The sequence below is a fragment of the Rhinoderma darwinii genome, chromosome 12 (genome assembly GCF_050947455.1).
Source record: "Rhinoderma darwinii isolate aRhiDar2 chromosome 12, aRhiDar2.hap1, whole genome shotgun sequence".
Lineage (NCBI taxonomy): Eukaryota > Metazoa > Chordata > Amphibia > Anura > Rhinodermatidae > Rhinoderma > Rhinoderma darwinii.
Window position 1 is genome coordinate 60,069,066 of NC_134698.1, and position 19,672 is coordinate 60,088,737.

Genomic DNA, 19,672 nt, shown 5'->3' on the forward strand with positions numbered 1-19,672 from the left:
GGCGCGACGAGGGACTGCATACTGCAGTAAATACACTGCTAATAATTTTTGGTCCCCGCATAACCCCTTTTAAAGTGAATGTTCATATTTACACATTTACTTTTGTTGTCACCGGTGGAATTCTGTGCCCTGTGACCTAAATTTGTGATGCAGAATGGGAAATTTGTACAACCGACTCGGAGACCCAAAGGTCTTCAGTCAAAAAACAAAGGGATACACTCAGAGAGGCCCCCTTTGTTTTAGTGAGTATGCAGGGGGTCACAGGCCCCCACCGATGACCTCTTCTGTCTTGTCTGAGTGACATGTCAAAAGATGTGTGAAGACGTTCTCTATAAATTGTATCGTGAAGGAGACAGATTCTATTCTTAGATTGAAGTGATCGCAATTAAATTTGTCATTGTATAATATCTAAATATCTTGAGGTCTGATTTTTTTTTAAATCTGATTCTTTTCTCTTTTTTTTTTTAGATCTCATAGCTGTATTGTGTCCGAAGGGACCCCTCCGTATGCTAGTGGAGACTGCTCAGGAGAGAAATGAAACCCTCTTCCCAGCCTTAATCTACTCTTGTATGTATTCTGTATTAAAGGCAATTACGGTGGATATTTGCTACCGTTAAAAAAAAAAAAAAAAAAGTTTAATCCTTGTTTACAAGCCTTAGGGCTCATTCAGACGAGCGTAAAACTCGTCCGTGTGCTGTGCGTGAAAATCACACACAGCACACTGACCCATTGATTTCAATGGGGTCGGGCTGTTCACATATGCAGGAGTTTTCACGCAGCGTGTGTCCGTTGTGTAAAACTCACTGCCTGTCCTATATTGGTGCATTTTTTCACGCACCTATCACCCATTGAAGTCAATGGGTGCGTGAAACTCACGCACAGCACATGTATGCACATCCGTGTGCTGCGCACAATTTACGCATCAATTCAATTGAAAATAATAAAAAGAAAAAAAGATGTGCTTAGCGAGTGCGTGAATAACGCATGGCACTCGCTAACCACACTCATGCCTAAAGGACCAGATTCACACGCGTTTTTCACGCGTGTGAATCTGATACGCTCGTGTGAATGTAGCTTTAAAGGGAAATAATTTTGTGGTCATCTTTGAATCAGGAAATAAGTCCGGTTTTCCTAGCAGTTCAGCGTGCCATTTGCTATGAAATAACTTTTCATAAAAATATTCTATGAGGTCCCCATAATGTCCGTTACAACTGCATCTTTGCTTATTGTTCATATGTTTATATTCATCTCGCTATTTAACTATACCATTTCTTGCATCATTTTTCTATTTGGTGGGACCGTTTTTAACACTAGTTTCCTGCAATTCAGGGTCTCTGGAACGATGGATCCCAGCCTCTGACGGCCATTTATTAAATGACTGTCATTAGTGGTTGTCGTTCATGGAAATACAGCATTAAAAAATAACTAAAAAATTACTGAAAAGAAAATTTAAATGGTTATTTAGCTTCACTAAAATAAAAATTATAGCATGAGCACATATTCACATGCACCTCGTGTTGCTTTCTGTGTCATTTTTGCAAAAAAACGCACAATTTCCTTCTCCCTCGTGGCACCGTTCTTTACATGCGCCGCATCTTCAAACAGGGCGGTCCTGCTGCGCAGTTTCAGCGCTGAAAATTACATTTCCCATGATTCCTCCTCTTTCTCCAGACCCCTCTGCCCCCTGCCTCAGTTCTAAGCCACGTTCCACTGTACATCCTCCCAATCAAGAACTGGCAAACGTTTGTCAGTGAAGGGATCGAGTCATGGTCTCATTTAAAGCATAGCGCTGGGAGTCCTATGACTTGTTGGATTTCATAAGGTATAGTTTTTAAAGACTGGATAACGTCTACCCGCAGCTGGGCTTTAATGCATTAGTGTATTGCATTACATTAGTGTATTAGGCCCTGTTTTCACTGACAGCCATAATACACTGCAATACAGAAATATTGCAGTGTATCAACGAAGCGATAACATGGTCGAGTCCCATAGTGGGACTAAAAAACATCAATTAAGTTTGTTGTACAAAAAATAAAAAAAATCCCAAGCTAAAAGAAAAAAGTGGTTTTGTGTAAAAGTAGTAGAATATTAAAAAAAAAAGACTATAAATTTGGTATCGCCTTAATCTTACTGACCCACTGAATAAAGTTAACGTGTCGTTTATACTACACTGTGAATGCCGTAATAACAGTATTTATAACAGGAATTTTTTTAAATTTTTTTTGGGTGAGGGGGGGGGGGGTTACTCATCCCCACCCCAAGAAAATTGTACAAAAGTTATACAATACATTATGTGGAAATTTATTAAACAATTTACCAATTTACCAATTTGCGCCAATCTTGCTATTTGCTCAAACATTTAGTGACTTTTCTATTTTCAGAACGCCTCGCCAACTTTTTAAAGTGGGATGAAGCTTAGGTGGGAGGGACAGGGGCCACAGCAACCCGATAAATTTACTATAATTTACACCAGTAAACTGGTGTAAATTATAGCGCAAATCTACCTCCGCTCCTAGCTGGTGTACATTTTATTTTCTGGTACACGGTCATCCAGATATGCGCCTAATTTGTTAAGATTTGTGCATCTCTTAATAAATTGAGTTCACCTTACGCGTTTTTTTAGATTAAGACTTGCTTATGAAAAGCCAGTATTAAATTCCCCACTATACGTACCCCAAAATGGTGCCATTAAAAAATAGAACTTATGCCGCAAAAAAGTCCTCATAAGCCTATGTCAACGGAAAAATAAAAGTTACGGCTTTTAGAATGCAAAGATGAAAAACGAAAAAAATCGCTGTGTTTCCTTAACCCCTTCCCGCTCCTTGACGTACTATTACGTCATGGCAGCTCTATCGTTCGCGCTCCATGCCGTAATAGTACGTCTTGCAGTTAGAACAGCGGTGCGCGCGCCCGGCGCGTTCATGCGCTGTGATAGCTGCTGTTTCTGACAGCAGGCTATCACGGCATAATGGGACGGGACCATTTACTATGGTCCCGCCTCGCCGATCGCCGCTATTGGCTAGTCAGTGAGTAACTAGCCAATAGCAGCGATCGGTCTCATTCAGCACAGCAGTGCTCGAGCCCGGCGTTCCTGAGCTGTGATAGCTGCTGTTTCTGACAGCATGCTATCACAGCATAATGGGCCGGGACCATTTACTATGGTCCCGCCTCGCCGATCGCCGCTATTGGCTAGTCAGTGAGTAACTAGCCAATAGCAGCGATCATTCTCGTCACTTCCTCTCTCTGACCTCACATCCTGCTGCAACCGCCCTGAACGCCCTGTTGGAGTTAGCGAGGCGTTGAGATCGGTTGTGAGCAGAGAGTCAGAGAGAAAAGAAGTGAAAAAAAGTGAAAAAAAGTTTCTAAAACAACGTTTTTTTTGCTTCCCACCACCCCATCCACTACCCACTCCTGTTCCCTTCCTCTTTGAGTTCTACCCACGTTTTTTGGTCAGTGATCTCCTATCACTGACCACTTTTCAGTCTTCAGGACCACATTTCTTGGTCCCTGGGGATTTTTTTTTCATTTTTTTCTATATAAAACATAAAACAAAAAAAAAAAATATAAAAAGAAAAAAAAGAAACAAAAAAAAATAGTTAGTTTAGCCAATTTTGAAAATTTAACTGGTTAGTTTAGTATTAGCCCCTTCCCGCTCCTTGACGTACTATTACGTCATGGCAGCTCTATCGTTCGCGCTCCATGCCGTAATAGTACGTCTTGCAGTTAGAACAGCGGTGCGCGCGCCCGGCGCGTTCATGCGCTGTGATAGCTGCTGTTTCTGACAGCAGGCTATCACGGCATAATGGGACGGGACCATTTACTATGGTCCCGCCTCGCCGATCGCCGCTATTGGCTAGTCAGTGAGTAACTAGCCAATAGCAGCGATCGGTCTCATTCAGCACAGCAGTGCTCGAGCCCGGCGTTCCTGAGCTGTGATAGCTGCTGTTTCTGACAGCATGCTATCACAGCATAATGGGCCGGGACCATTTACTATGGTCCCGCCTCGCCGATCGCCGCTATTGGCTAGTCAGTGAGTAACTAGCCAATAGCAGCGATCATTCTCGTCACTTCCTCTCTCTGACCTCACATCCTGCTGCAACCGCCCTGAACGCCCTGTTGGAGTTAGCGAGGCGTTGAGATCGGTTGTGAGCAGAGAGTCAGAGAGAAAAAAAGTGAAAAAAAGTGAAAAAAAGTTTCTAAAACAACGTTTTTTTTGCTTCCCACCACCCCATCCACTACCCACTCCTGTTCCCTTCCTCTTTGAGTTCTACCCACGTTTTTTGGTCAGTGATCTCCTATCACTGACCACTTTTCAGTCTTCAGGACCACATTTCTTGGTCCCTGGGGATTTTTTTTTCATTTTTTTCTATATAAAACATAAAACAAAAAAAAAAATATAAAAAGAAAAAAAAGAAACAAAAAAAAATAGTTAGTTTAGCCAATTTTGAAAATTTAACTGGTTAGTTTAGTATTAGGGTTAGTTAGTGTCAGGGAACCGTCAAAAAGCGTAGTTAGGTATAGTGTCAGGGAATTTAGCGTCAGGAATCGGTCACCGTAGATAGGCTTAGCGTTAGGGATCCATCACCGTAGTTAGGTTTAGCGTCAGGGAAGCTCGGAATAATTAGATAGGTTTAGTGTCAGGCACCCGTCACCGTAGTTAGGTTTAGTGTCAGGGAAGCTTGACATAATCTAGATAGGTTTAGTGTCAGGGAATCGTCGCCGTAGTTAGGTTTAGCGTTAGGGAAGTCCACATAAAATTTAGTTAGGTTTAGTGTTAGGAACCCTCGCCCTAGTTAGCTTTAGTGTCAGGGAAGTCCACTTGCTCTCTAAAAACAAAACACACATTTGTGCTAGTTGTGCTATCCTATTGCTCCCAGTTAGGGATTTATTTTTTTGCAGTATATAAATTTTGTCTTCGCACAACAAGCATGTCCCAACGGACATTTACTGCTGAAGAGGCGTATGCATTTCTGGCCTCCGACACAGACTCGTCGGATGGCGATACAGTATTTTATTTGTCTACCTCCTCATCCAGCGATGAAGAGGAGGGACCCCCTAGGAGACGCCCCAGGACCACCACCATAGTAGAAATCCCTGAGAGAAGTGACCCCACAACAAGTGATACCCCTGAGCGAAGTGACCCCATTTGGACACCCACACCAGACCATTATGAACCCCAAATCCCTGAGTACACGGGCAGCCCAGGCATCAAATTTAACACGGCAGGGTTCAGTGAGATGGACTTTTTCAAGTTCTTCTTCACTGATAACTTTATAGAGCTAATGGTCACCCAGACTAATTTATATGCCCAACAGTATATCACCAAGAACCCCAACTCATTTTATGCCCAATCCCAGAGGTGGACTCCTGTAAACGCAGCAGAGTTGGGCAAGTTCTGGGGACTGCTCTTGAACATGGGGCTTCTAAAAAAGCCATCCATTAGGACCTACTGGAGCACGGACATCCTATACCACACCCCGATGTACCGTATGGCCATGTCCAGGATGCGTTATGAGGCAATACTTCGCTTCCTACATTATGCCGATAATGAGCAGTGCCCACCCCGAGATGACCCCAGTTTTGACCGTTTATATAAACTGAGACCCCTATTAGACCATTTCAGTGCCCGGTTTGCCCAAGCATACACCCCCGAGAAGTGTATTTCCATTGATGAGTCCCTGGTACATTTTAAAGGGAGGCTTCAATTCCGCCAATACCTGCCAAGTAAGAGGGCAAGGTATGGCGTGAAGTTGTATAAGCTGTGCGAGAGTGCATCAGGGTATACATATAAATTCAGGATATATGAAGGGAAGGACAGCAGTATTCAGCCCCCAGAATGCCCCCCCTTACTGGGAATTAACGCAAAAATTGTGTGGGATTTGGTGCACCCACTGCTGGACCAGGGTTACCACCTCTACCTGGATAATTTTTATACCAGCGTCCCGCTCTTCAAGTGCCTCGCTTCCAGAAGGACTGCGGCATGCGGCACTGCTAGAAAAAATCTTAGAGGCCTCCCTAAAACACTGCTTGGGCAAACACTCAGAAGGGGTGAGAGCAGGGCACATTCTAGTAGCAACATATTGTGTGTCAAGTACAAGGACAAGAGAGATGTCCTTGTATTGACAACAATACATGGCCACACCAGTACCCATGTACCTGTACGAGGTACCAGTACAGAGACCCCCAAACCAGATTGCATCCTGGACTACAATAGGTACATGGGAGGGGTGGACTTGTCAGATCAAGTCCTGAAGCCCTACAGCGCTACGCGGAAATCGAGGGTGTGGTATAAGAAGCTGGCCGTGCACATCATACAGATGGCATTGTACAATGCGTACGTGCTACGTCGATGTGCAGGCCAGAGGGGAACTTTCCTGGAATTTCAAGAGGTGGTTATAAAGAACCTAATTTTTGGCGACCAGGAAGGAGGGGCACCCAGTACTTCTGGAAGCGAGGCCACACGCATCGTACCAGGGCAACACTTTCCAGGAGAAGTTCCCCAAACTGGCAAGAAGGGAAAAAGTCAAAAGAGGTGCAAAGTGTGCTATAAGAGGGGGATAAGGAAGGACACAACATACCAATGCGACACGTGTCCCGAAAAACCAGGGCTCTGTATGAAAGATTGTTTTAAAATTTACCATACATCCATTGATTTTTAATTTACCCTGATGCACTCCGCACAGCTTATCCCCCTCATCTTTCCCTTTTGAGCCCTGCCATGTGCCCAAGCAGCAAATAACAGCCACATGTAGGGTATTGCCGTACCCGGGAGAACCCACATTACAATTTATGGGGTGTATGTCTCCGGTGGCACATGCTGGGCACAATATATCGGACACTGAAATGGCATATATGTATAGGAAATTGCAAATCTCACTTTGCACCATCTACTGCGCATTACCTTTTACACAATAACTGTTGGGTCAAAATGCTCACTACACTCTAGATGAATGTCTTAAGGGGTGTAGTTTTTAAAATGGGGTCACTTCTCGGGGGTTTCAACTGTACTGGTACCTCAGGGGTTCTGCCTACATGACTTAGCACCAGAAAAGCTCCAGTAGGCTAAATGGTGGTCCTTCCCTTCTGAGCCCTGTCGTGTGCCCAGGCAGCTAATAACAGCCACATGTAGGGTATTGCCGTACCCGGGAGAACCCACATTACAATTTATGGGGTGTATGTCTCCAGTGGCACATGCTGGGCACAATATATCAGACACTGAAATGGCATATATGCATAGGAAATTGCAAATCTCACTTTGCACCATCTGCTGCGCATTACCTTTTACACAATAACTGTGGGGTCAAAATGCTCACTACACCACTAGATGAATGTCTTAAGGGGTGTAGTTTTTAAAATGGGGTCACTTCTCGGGGGTTTCAACTGTACTGGTACCTCAGGGGTTCTGCCTACATGACTTAGCACCAGAAAAGCTCCAGTAGGCTAAATGGTGGTCCTTCCCTTCTGAGCCCTGTCGTGTGCCCAGGCAGCTAATAACAGCCACATGTAGGGTATTGCCGTACCCGGGAGAACCCACATTACAATTTATGGGGTGTATGTCTCCAGTGGCACATGCTGGGCACAATATATCAGACACTGAAATGGCATATATGCATAGGAAATTGCAAATCTCACTTTGCACCATCTGCTGCGCATTACCTTTTACACAATAACTGTGGGGTCAAAATGCTCACTACACCACTAGATGAATGTCTTAAGGGGTGTAGTTTTTAAAATGGGGTCACTTCTCGGGGGTTTCAACTGTACTGGTACCTCAGGGGTTCTGCCTACATGACTTAGCACCAGAAAAGCTCCAGTAGGCTAAATGGTGGTCCTTCCCTTCTGAGCCCTGTCGTGTGCCCAGGCAGCTAATAACAGCCACATGTAGGGTATTGCCGTACCCGGGAGAACCCACATTACAATTTATGGGGTGTATGTCTCCAGTGGCACATGCTGGGCACAATATATCAGACACTGAAATGGCATATATGCATAGGAAATTGCAAATCTCACTTTGCACCATCTGCTGCGCATTACCTTTTACACAATAACTGTGGGGTCAAAATGCTCACTACACCACTAGATGAATGTCTTAAGGGGTGTAGTTTTTAAAATGGGGTCACTTCTCGGGGGTTTCAACTGTACTGGTACCTCAGGGGTTCTGCCTACATGACTTAGCACCAGAAAAGCTCCAGTAGGCTAAATGGTGGTCCTTCCCTTCTGAGCCCTGTCGTGTGCCCAGGCAGCTAATAACAGCCACATGTAGGGTATTGCCGTACCCGGGAGAACCCACATTACAATTTATGGGGTGTATGTCTCCAGTGGCACATGCTGGGCACAATATATCAGACACTGAAATGGCATATATGCATAGGAAATTGCAAATCTCACTTTGCACCATCTGCTGCGCATTACCTTTTACACAATAACTGTGGGGTCAAAATGCTCACTACACCACTAGATGAATGTCTTAAGGGGTGTAGTTTTTAAAATGGGGTCACTTCTCGGGGGTTTCAACTGTACTGGTACCTCAGGGGTTCTGCCTACATGACTTAGCACCAGAAAAGCTCCAGTAGGCTAAATGGTGGTCCTTCCCTTCTGAGCCCTGTCGTGTGCCCAGGCAGCTAATAACAGCCACATGTAGGGTATTGCCGTACCCGGGAGAACCCACATTACAATTTATGGGGTGTATGTCTCCAGTGGCACATGCTGGGCACAATATATCAGACACTGAAATGGCATATATGCATAGGAAATTGCAAATCTCACTTTGCACCATCTGCTGCGCATTACCTTTTACACAATAACTGTGGGGTCAAAATGCTCACTACACCACTAGATGAATGTCTTAAGGGGTGTAGTTTTTAAAATGGGGTCACTTCTCGGGGGTTTCAACTGTACTGGTACCTCAGGGGTTCTGCCTACATGACTTAGCACCAGAAAAGCTCCAGTAGGCTAAATGGTGGTCCTTCCCTTCTGAGCCCTGTCGTGTGCCCAGGCAGCTAATAACAGCCACATGTAGGGTATTGCCGTACCCGGGAGAACCCACATTACAATTTATGGGGTGTATGTCTCCAGTGGCACATGCTGGGCACAATATATCAGACACTGAAATGGCATATATGCATAGGAAATTGCAAATCTCACTTTGCACCATCTGCTGCGCATTACCTTTTACACAATAACTGTGGGGTCAAAATGCTCACTACACCACTAGATGAATGTCTTAAGGGGTGTAGTTTTTAAAATGGGGTCACTTCTCGGGGGTTTCAACTGTACTGGTACCTCAGGGGTTCTGCCTACATGACTTAGCACCAGAAAAGCTCCAGTAGGCTAAATGGTGGTCCTTCCCTTCTGAGCCCTGTCGTGTGCCCAGGCAGCTAATAACAGCCACATGTAGGGTATTGCCGTACCCGGGAGAACCCACATTACAATTTATGGGGTGTATGTCTCCAGTGGCACATGCTGGGCACAATATATCAGACACTGAAATGGCATATATGCATAGGAAATTGCAAATCTCACTTTGCACCATCTGCTGCGCATTACCTTTTACACAATAACTGTGGGGTCAAAATGCTCACTACACCACTAGATGAATGTCTTAAGGGGTGTAGTTTTTAAAATGGGGTCACTTCTCGGGGGTTTCAACTGTACTGGTACCTCAGGGGTTCTGCCTACATGACTTAGCACCAGAAAAGCTCCAGTAGGCTAAATGGTGGTCCTTCCCTTCTGAGCCCTGTCGTGTGCCCAGGCAGCTAATAACAGCCACATGTAGGGTATTGCCGTACCCGGGAGAACCCACATTACAATTTATGGGGTGTATGTCTCCAGTGGCACATGCTGGGCACAATATATCAGACACTGAAATGGCATATATGCATAGGAAATTGCAAATCTCACTTTGCACCATCTGCTGCGCATTACCTTTTACACAATAACTGTGGGGTCAAAATGCTCACTACACCACTAGATGAATGTCTTAAGGGGTGTAGTTTTTAAAATGGGGTCACTTCTCGGGGGTTTCAACTGTACTGGTACCTCAGGGGTTCTGCCTACATGACTTAGCACCAGAAAAGCTCCAGTAGGCTAAATGGTGGTCCTTCCCTTCTGAGCCCTGTCGTGTGCCCAGGCAGCTAATAACAGCCACATGTAGGGTATTGCCGTACCCGGGAGAACCCACATTACAATTTATGGGGTGTATGTCTCCAGTGGCACATGCTGGGCACAATATATCAGACACTGAAATGGCATATATGCATAGGAAATTGCAAATCTCACTTTGCACCATCTGCTGCGCATTACCTTTTACACAATAACTGTGGGGTCAAAATGCTCACTACACCACTAGATGAATGTCTTAAGGGGTGTAGTTTTTAAAATGGGGTCACTTCTCGGGGGTTTCAACTGTACTGGTACCTCAGGGGTTCTGCCTACATGACTTAGCACCAGAAAAGCTCCAGTAGGCTAAATGGTGGTCCTTCCCTTCTGAGCCCTGTCGTGTGCCCAGGCAGCTAATAACAGCCACATGTAGGGTATTGCCGTACCCGGGAGAACCCACATTACAATTTATGGGGTGTATGTCTCCAGTGGCACATGCTGGGCACAATATATCAGACACTGAAATGGCATATATGCATAGGAAATTGCAAATCTCACTTTGCACCATCTGCTGCGCATTACCTTTTACACAATAACTGTGGGGTCAAAATGCTCACTACACCACTAGATGAATGTCTTAAGGGGTGTAGTTTTTAAAATGGGGTCACTTCTCGGGGGTTTCAACTGTACTGGTACCTCAGGGGTTCTGCCTACATGACTTAGCACCAGAAAAGCTCCAGTAGGCTAAATGGTGGTCCTTCCCTTCTGAGCCCTGTCGTGTGCCCAGGCAGCTAATAACAGCCACATGTAGGGTATTGCCGTACCCGGGAGAACCCACATTACAATTTATGGGGTGTATGTCTCCAGTGGCACATGCTGGGCACAATATATCAGACACTGAAATGGCATATATGCATAGGAAATTGCAAATCTCACTTTGCACCATCTGCTGCGCATTACCTTTTACACAATAACTGTGGGGTCAAAATGCTCACTACACCACTAGATGAATGTCTTAAGGGGTGTAGTTTTTAAAATGGGGTCACTTCTCGGGGGTTTCAACTGTACTGGTACCTCAGGGGTTCTGCCTACATGACTTAGCACCAGAAAAGCTCCAGTAGGCTAAATGGTGGTCCTTCCCTTCTGAGCCCTGTCGTGTGCCCAGGCAGCTAATAACAGCCACATGTAGGGTATTGCCGTACCCGGGAGAACCCACATTACAATTTATGGGGTGTATGTCTCCAGTGGCACATGCTGGGCACAATATATCAGACACTGAAATGGCATATATGCATAGGAAATTGCAAATCTCACTTTGCACCATCTGCTGCGCATTACCTTTTACACAATAACTGTGGGGTCAAAATGCTCACTACACCACTAGATGAATGTCTTAAGGGGTGTAGTTTTTAAAATGGGGTCACTTCTCGGGGGTTTCAACTGTACTGGTACCTCAGGGGCTTCTGCATACATGACTTAGCACAAGAAAAGCTCCAGTAGGCCAAATGGTGGTCCTTTCCTTCTGAGTCCTGCCATGGGCCCAAACATCAGTTTATCACCACAAATGGGGTATTGCCGCACTCAGGACAAATTGGGCAACAAAATGGGGTGTTTTATTCCTTGTGAAAATAAGAAATTTTGAACAAAAATTACATCTTAATGGAAAAAAATATCATTTTTTTAATTCACAGCCCAATTCAAATAGGTGCTGTGAAAAAACGGTGTGGTCAAAATGATAACAACAACCATAAATGAATTCCTTGAGGGGTCTAGTTTCCAAAATGGGGTCACTTCTGGTGGGTTTCCATTGCTTTCATACCTCAACACCTCTTCAAACCTGGCATGCTGCCTAAAATATATTCTAATAAAAAAGAGGCCTCAAAATGCACTAGGTGCTCCTTTGTTTCTGAGGCTTGTGTTTTATTCCACGAGCGCACTAGAGCCACATGTGGGACATTTCTAAAAACTGCAGAATCTGGACAATACATATTTAGTAGTATTTCTCTGGTAAAATCTTCTGTGTTACAGAAAAAAATGGAATAATATTGAAATTCAGCAAGAAAAATGAAATTTGCAAATTTCACCTCCACATTGCTTTAATTCCTGTGAAATGCCTGAAGGGTTAAAAAACTTTCTAAATGCTGTTTTGAATACTTTGAGGGGTCTAGTTTTTAAAATGGGGTGTTTTATGGGGGTTTCTAATACATAGGCCCCTCAAAGCCACTTCAGAACTCAAGAGGTACCTTAAAAAAAAGGCTTTTGAAATTTTCTTAAAAATATGAGAAATTGCTGTTTATGTTCTAAGCCTTGTAACGTCCAAGAAAAATAAAAGAATGTTAAAAAAACGATGCCAATCTAAAGTAGACATATGGGAAATGTGAACTAGTAACTATTTTGGGTGGTATAACCGTCTGTTTTACAAGCAGATGCATTTAAATTCTGAAAAATGCAATTTTTTCAAAATTTTCTCTAAATTTTGCAATTTTTCACCAATAAACACTGAATATATCGACCAAATTTTACCACGAACATGAAGCCCAAAGTGTCACGAGAAAACAATCTCAGAATCGCTTGGATAGGTTTAAGCATTCCGACGTTATTACCACATAAAGTGAAATATGTCAGATTTGAAAAATGGGCTCTGAGCCTTAAGGCCCAAACTAGGCTGCGTCCTTAAGGGGTTAAGGCCAAAACTGACTGAACTTGTATAATGCAGCCCTACTTTTATTACCTTTATTACGTTTTATTATGTGAGCATATAATTTGAGTTGGCCGATTTAGTGATATATTTATTTATTTTTTTAAGATTTTGGTACACGTTAATTTATATATGTCCACTGAAAAAGTGGCATTAAAAAAATAGAACTGATCCTCCAAAAAATAAGTCCTAATAAGTCTGTGTCAACGGAAATATATAAAAGTTATGGCTTTTTTGGTAATAAAGAACAAAATAAATCCCAGAGTCCTTAAAGGGGTTTTCCCATGAGGGACATTTATGACATATCCACAGGATATGTCATAAATGTCAGATAGATGCGGGTCCCTCCTCTGGGACCTGCACCTTTCTCTAGAACGGGGCCCCCTAATCCCCATTCTAGCTTTTTGTGCTCCCGCTGCCTCCCGGCCACTTACTGATTACGTGGTCAGGAGTTACGGAAACAGCGTAACTTGCTGAGCTACGCGGTTTCTGTAACTCCCATAGAACTAAATAGTAGTTACAGAAACAGCGTAGCTCGCATGCTACGCTGCTTCCATAACGGTCAATCACTACTATGGGAGTTATGGAAACCTCATAGTTCAGCAAGTTACGCTTTTTCCGTAACTCTCGCCCACGTAATCCGTAAGTGGCCGGGAGCTAGAACGGGGAACCGCATCTATCTGACATTTATGGATATGTGGATATGTCATAAATGTTCTCCATGGGAAAACCTCTTTAAAGAGGCTCTGTCACCACATTATAAGTGCCCTATCTTCTACATGATGTGATCGGCGCTGTAATCTAGATTACAGCAGTGTTTTTTATTTAGAAAAACGATCAATTTTGACGGAGTTATGACCTATTTTAGATTTATGCTAATGACTTTCTTAATAGACAACTGGGCGAGTTTTTACTTTTTGACCAAGTGGGCGTTGTGGAGAGAAGTGTATGACGCTGACCAATCAGTTACCCATCAGCGTCATACACTTCTCCCCATTCATTTACACAGCACATAGTGATCTTGCTAGATCATGATGTGCAGTCACGTACTCACACATTAACGTTAGTGAAGTGTCTTGAGAGTTAATCGACATCACCTCCAGGCAGGACGCGATGTCTATTCACAATCCCGACGCTTCGGTAGCATTTGTGTGGGAGTTACAGCACCTCAAGCGTAATCTCGCGAGATCACGCTGTGAATGACCATTTACAGCGTGATCTCGCGAGATCACGCTTGCTGTCATTAATACCCACACAAACGTTACCGAAGTGTCGGGATTGTGAAAAGACATCGCGTCCTGCCTGGAAGCGATATCTATTCACTCTCAAGACACTTCAGTAACGTTAATGTGTGAGTATGTGACTGCCCATCATGATCTAGCTAGATCACTATGTGCAGAGTAAATGAATGGAGAGAAGTGTATTACGCCCACTTGGTCAAGAAGTAAGAACACGCCCAGTTGTCTATTAAGAAAGTCATTAGCATAAAATTTAGTTTTTGTTAAAAATTAGTACTTTTTGAGACAGCTGCTCTGTATTCTGCATACACAGAAGCTGTATCTTCTGCTAAGACCTGAATCAGTCAGTCCTGCGTGATGGATAACAGGTGGACATGCTGAACCTGCTTTCACTGAACCAGTCAGTCCAGCGGACCTACAGGATTCAGCGTACAGCTGCTCTATATACAGAATACAGAGCGGCTGTATCCCAAAAAGTAAAAATTATTTTTAATAAAAACTAATTATAAAGTTGCACCAAACACACTGACCTTTTTATTTAAAAAAAAATCCCTTTCGAAGGTTTCCATAGCCTTTAAGGCCAAAACTGACTTCATCCTTAAGAGCAAAATACTTGACAAATGAAGAATAATCAATGGCTTTAATATTTTACTTTTTTTGTTTTGTTGTGACTGACTTCTGTAATGCAGCCCTGCTGTTGTTACAGTCTGTGAGCTTATCATTTGAGTTGGTTGATTTAGTAAATTTTAGGATTTTGGTACACATTAATTTTGGGCTGCTGACTAATCCGTTTTTTTTTTTTTGTTGTCTTCAGCTACAATGATCTGGCTTGTGAAGATGGCGGATGGAGATCCGGGTTTCACACAGGGTGGGTCAAAGAAGTCATCATACAACGCACAAGGTAGGGGGTAGTATAACCTGTTCTTATTCTTGAAACCGTATTTATATATACACATCATGTGTTTTTCGGCACAAAGTTTGCTCCTATTTTCCCTCCTATTTTCCCTCCTCTGTTTTGTATACCCACATTTTGGCAAACTTGCGGTACAAAACAAAGACTTATTATATTTAAAAAATGCAAGGCCATCTAAACAGTTACTCGTCTTGCATACCTGCCACTTAAATACACTCCTTAATGTTTGCATATTCTAAGAATTATTTGAAATATATTTTAGTCTCTCCTTTGAAAAGAATTAGCCTGTGGTCACATTCTGGAGAGTATTTTATTTATTTAAAGCATTCCATTACAATTGGTGCAGTGACCACTTTCTGTCCTCCTGCATTGTCTAAAGCTGGACATAGATATATTTGCAAAGATGGAAACTATCATGTGGATAATGATTTCCAATGCTTCAGATATTGTCTATGTATATTTTGCTGCATGTTTTTCAAGTCTTGTCAGATGAGCGTAGGTTTTTAATTTTTAGTAATGACAAAGAAAAATTCAAAACTAGTTTTATTCTTGTTTCCAGTTGATGGAACACATTTCCATAGGTAGGAAACAATCAGCAATTACCGTTCATAATTGCCGTATACCATGTATTGTTAATGATTATTTTGTCTGTGAGGTAAAGTGTAGCTAAACGTTTGACAAACTTCTGACATGTCATAGTGACATGTCAGAAGTTTGTATTGGTGGGGGTCCGAGCACGGAGACCCCCACCAATCGCTAGAACGAAGCAGCTGAAGAGTTTGTGTGAGCGCTCATCTGCTTCGTGTCTGTTCGCCCTTTTCCGGATAGAAATGTATCGGTGTACGAACTCAATACAAAGTCTATGGGCCGGTACTCGATATATCGGCTTTCCGGAAAAAGCCGAACAGACACGAAGCGGCTAAGCGCTCACCCGAGCGCTTTAGCTGCATCGTTCTAGCGATTGGTGGGGGTCTCAGTGCTCGGACCCCCACCAATCCAAACTTCTGACATGTGACACTGTGACATGTCAGAAGTTTGTCAAACGTTTATCTACACTTTAAGATGCCATTGACAATGGGTTTACTGCAGTCCTTATTCCCCACACATTCTTATTCACCATAGATGAATCCACTTGTTGTTCCCACTAAGGAAGGAGGTAGAAGAAAATAGGATTTACCACAAAAAAAAAATCTGACCTAGGCAAGCCGCAATGAGAGTCCATGGCAAACATATACAACTGTATCCTGACTAGACGCCCACTATTTTTTTTTATACTGAACCTGGGTTTGAGAAGGCTAAAATAAGTGTGTCTTGAGTACAGCTGAACCTTCGCTCTCTCTCTCTCTTTCTATTAATATGGGCAGAAGACGACATTTTCAGAAAAAAGACCAGTCTGTCTTAAGTTATGTTATATTGACATTGTTCTTGCAGAAAAGAACGAAAAAGCAGTTTGGCAGTAGTACAACTAAGTGGGAACTGAGCCTTAAGAAATCAATTATTTTAATTTTGTTTCCCAAAAAGGTCTGGTTTCTACACAGGCTGTACTTATATTGTTAATTTTATATGTAGCAGTTTTTGACACTCTGTTTTAAAGTGGTTTCTTTTTTTAAATCCATTTACCAAGCGCCTGTAGAGTCAGGTGGTGACGCTGCTTCACCAGATGATAACGGAGGGTTTGATGCTGATTGGGAAGAACAAAGGGATGCTAGAATTGGCCCAATCGGCTCTACTCCTGAGACACGAGCGGCTGTGCAAGCTTTACCTAGTAATGCACCTCCAAGTGAAGACCCTGAAGAACGTGAGTGTTTTTAGCGGTTCCATCTGTGACCACAACTGAGAAATGGAGGATAGATTAAAGCATACAGTATGTGCATCTTATAGATCTGTATCTGTGCGTTGTGATATGTATCAGGTTGCACGACGTTGCGGGGTGATTTCCATATTTCTTATTTTACTTTGAGATGCCTGTGCTTGTTGGAGCTTCAAGTTTAGAGCTCAATGGGTTCTCCCTATGAAGTATTTATTCTCTATTTCTCTCTCTGCCTAAAATTATTAGTGCGACAGGGGACCGGAATGTATATTAGTGAGTGTACTCACATACTGCAGTGACTACACTGCTAATACTTTTCAGTCCCCACATAACCCCTTTAAGACTTTAGTATTCAAAAAATAAATACCATACTTTACAATGCTTAACTATGTTGTAGTTGTTATATCAGGTAAAGTTCGGGTCAAGAATGGGCCATTTTAACACATTGGTGGGCTCAGTGCAAAGATGTCATCATGAGTCGTCATCCCCCCTCCTTTCCGGCAAGAGGTAAAATAATGACCCCATAGTGCCCCCCCCCAGATACACTACCTGCTAGGAAACCAGACGCCTGCTTCATCAGGCCTACTATACAGAATAGTGGCGATGGGAGCTGATGGCTTGCTGCTCCACCATATTAAATTGTATCCGCATCCTGAGGATGCGGATACAGTTGAAAATGATGCCACTGCCCGTGGGCCCAGTGCAAGTGCACAGTTGTGTTACAGCGGCCCTCGATCAAGCACTGGGAGACCTACACATAGCTATAGTTTCAGACCAGTATTCCACACCCAACTTTGATACGAATCAAAACTGTCTAATATGATTAGTGCTCCCAGGCGTCTGCTGTGACAGGACACATTTTTTTCTCACAACTTTTCCCTATAGGCAATGTAATGAGATTCTTTATTTGCTGTCTCGTAGCCGCCAGCACATCTCACAGGAATGTTCAGAAGGTCTGAGTGAACGCAGCACAGCCTCCCTATGAGCAGGACAGACACAGGCCTATTCTATGTTTCTGTGCAGATTTCCTATGGGTTTCTGACTATAGAACAGCTTAAGGGCTATACTGTATAAATTCTCTAATATTCAGCCCAATGTATTCAGTATATCGTCTGCTTTTTCTAGTCTGTATTTATGTGGCAGTTTTTGCAGGGGCTATGACCCTTATTGTATATTTTTCTTATGTTTGTGTAGACACGTATGTATGTATGTATGTATGTATACATCTGAAGAGCTGAAACCACACTTATAGAGACACTTTAAAAACTATATTAGAGAATCACATAAACGGCAAGTCCCTATTAAAACCTTATCGGAAATACTTACTGCGTATTCTGCAGATTTGTTAGTGAACTATATACTAAAGTCGTAAGACGGCCTGTACTCGCTAACAGACCCGCAGGGATTTTAAAATGACCTTCAACCTTGAAAGTCATGACCGTAACACACAATTATAAGGAGCATTTCCTATGTGTATAATTTCGTAACATATCCTTTAAAGGCCAATAGAGCTTTGGCTTACTGTATTAAAAGATCTGAATTGTATTTGTGTCTACAGGGAATTGAATAATAGACCAGTGGGAGCAAAATGCATATGTTATACTAGCTCTGTAACATATGGCTTGGTGTATGTTAAAATGCACCAGTTTGACTTTTCTATTACTATTACTTGTTTACTATTAGGCGATGTTCACACTATGAAGATTCTGTCAGAATTTTGATGCTGATTTCATGCCTAAATCTTGATAGAATCCGCTAGCATTCCACCATCAATACAAGCAAATAGGGTGTTTTATGCCCCATTTACATGCTGCGAAGAAAATCTGCAAGAAATAGTGAAGGTGTTCATGTTAATTATTGGCGCATATTCCTCGATGTAAAACTAATTACACTGTGGCTAATCCACGTGCGGATCTGCATGCCAATCCGCAGCAGAGATCCGAGTTTCTGCTGAAGGACAAATCCGTACAGTGTGAACTGCTCTTACTAATCAGACAGCAAAACGTGGTGACCTTTCATCGTGTTAAGGTTATATTCACATCACAGTTAACAGTAAGTGCATTTGCACACGACCGAGTGCCACTCGGACCGTTTTTCATGGCATCCGAGTGGTACCCGATAGTTTTCACGGACCCATTCACTTTAGCGGGTGAATCGGGTCCATAAGAACTGACCCTAGTCTTCGATCCGTGGAGAGATAGGACATGTCCTATCTTTCCACGGATCGCTGACGGGGCCTGGCCAGCACACACGGTCGTGTGCATGAGGCATAATACATGAGGTTTTCTAGTCAGCATTTCACCTATTGAGCTCTACTCGCCCCTCACTGGCTGCTGCTGTCAAAAGTTAATTGGCGTTATCCCCTCTCCTAAACTACTCCTCTGACCGTAAATAAGGTCTGAAAACATTTTGCTGCTTTTATGGTAATAATCCGGCAGTCTCGTTCAATCCTCTTTTTATGCCCGCCCACCGTCGAAAACTGGTCCATCGGAATGCTGTCAATCAAAAGTAAGGAGGCGGGGTAAACTCGGAAAGACTTGAGGAATGAAGATATGACTCTTTTATGCTCATTAGCATACAGTGTGGGAACACTAAAACACTGACTACTAAAACTACAGAGCCGACTAAGAAGACAATTATAGGTTATATAGAAATGATTTTTCACCTACTACCACCAGGTATTGCTGGTTTAATAGGTGAAATGCTGGTGACAGGTTCCCTTTAAGAGACACTAAATTTACAAAAACAAAACACGTAACTTACCGTAATTTTATTAACTCTGTTCTGCCCCATTTTGCAAAAATAAATATAACGAGAGTCCCTATATATGAATCGAAGCAAGTATCCATTTTATGTCACCCCCCCACCCCATTCGACCATACCAGTGCATGTGAAACAATAAGAGGGTCTTCGCC

The 19,672-nt window shown here is 43.0% G+C and overlaps 1 protein-coding gene across 2 annotated transcripts in view; it reads left to right on the top strand.

Moving 5' to 3' along the window:
• The window catches only part of PSEN1 (presenilin 1), a 61,152-nt gene that overhangs the window by 38,675 nt on the left and 2,805 nt on the right, over positions 1-19,672 (top strand). For both annotated transcript variants that reach the window (XM_075844423.1, XM_075844424.1), the window contains exons 8-10: positions 469-567; positions 14,849-14,935; positions 16,572-16,745. In XM_075844423.1, coding sequence (XP_075700538.1) covers positions 469-567; positions 14,849-14,935; positions 16,572-16,745 — 360 coding nt within the window. The remainder of the gene's footprint in view (positions 1-468; positions 568-14,848; positions 14,936-16,571; positions 16,746-19,672) is intronic.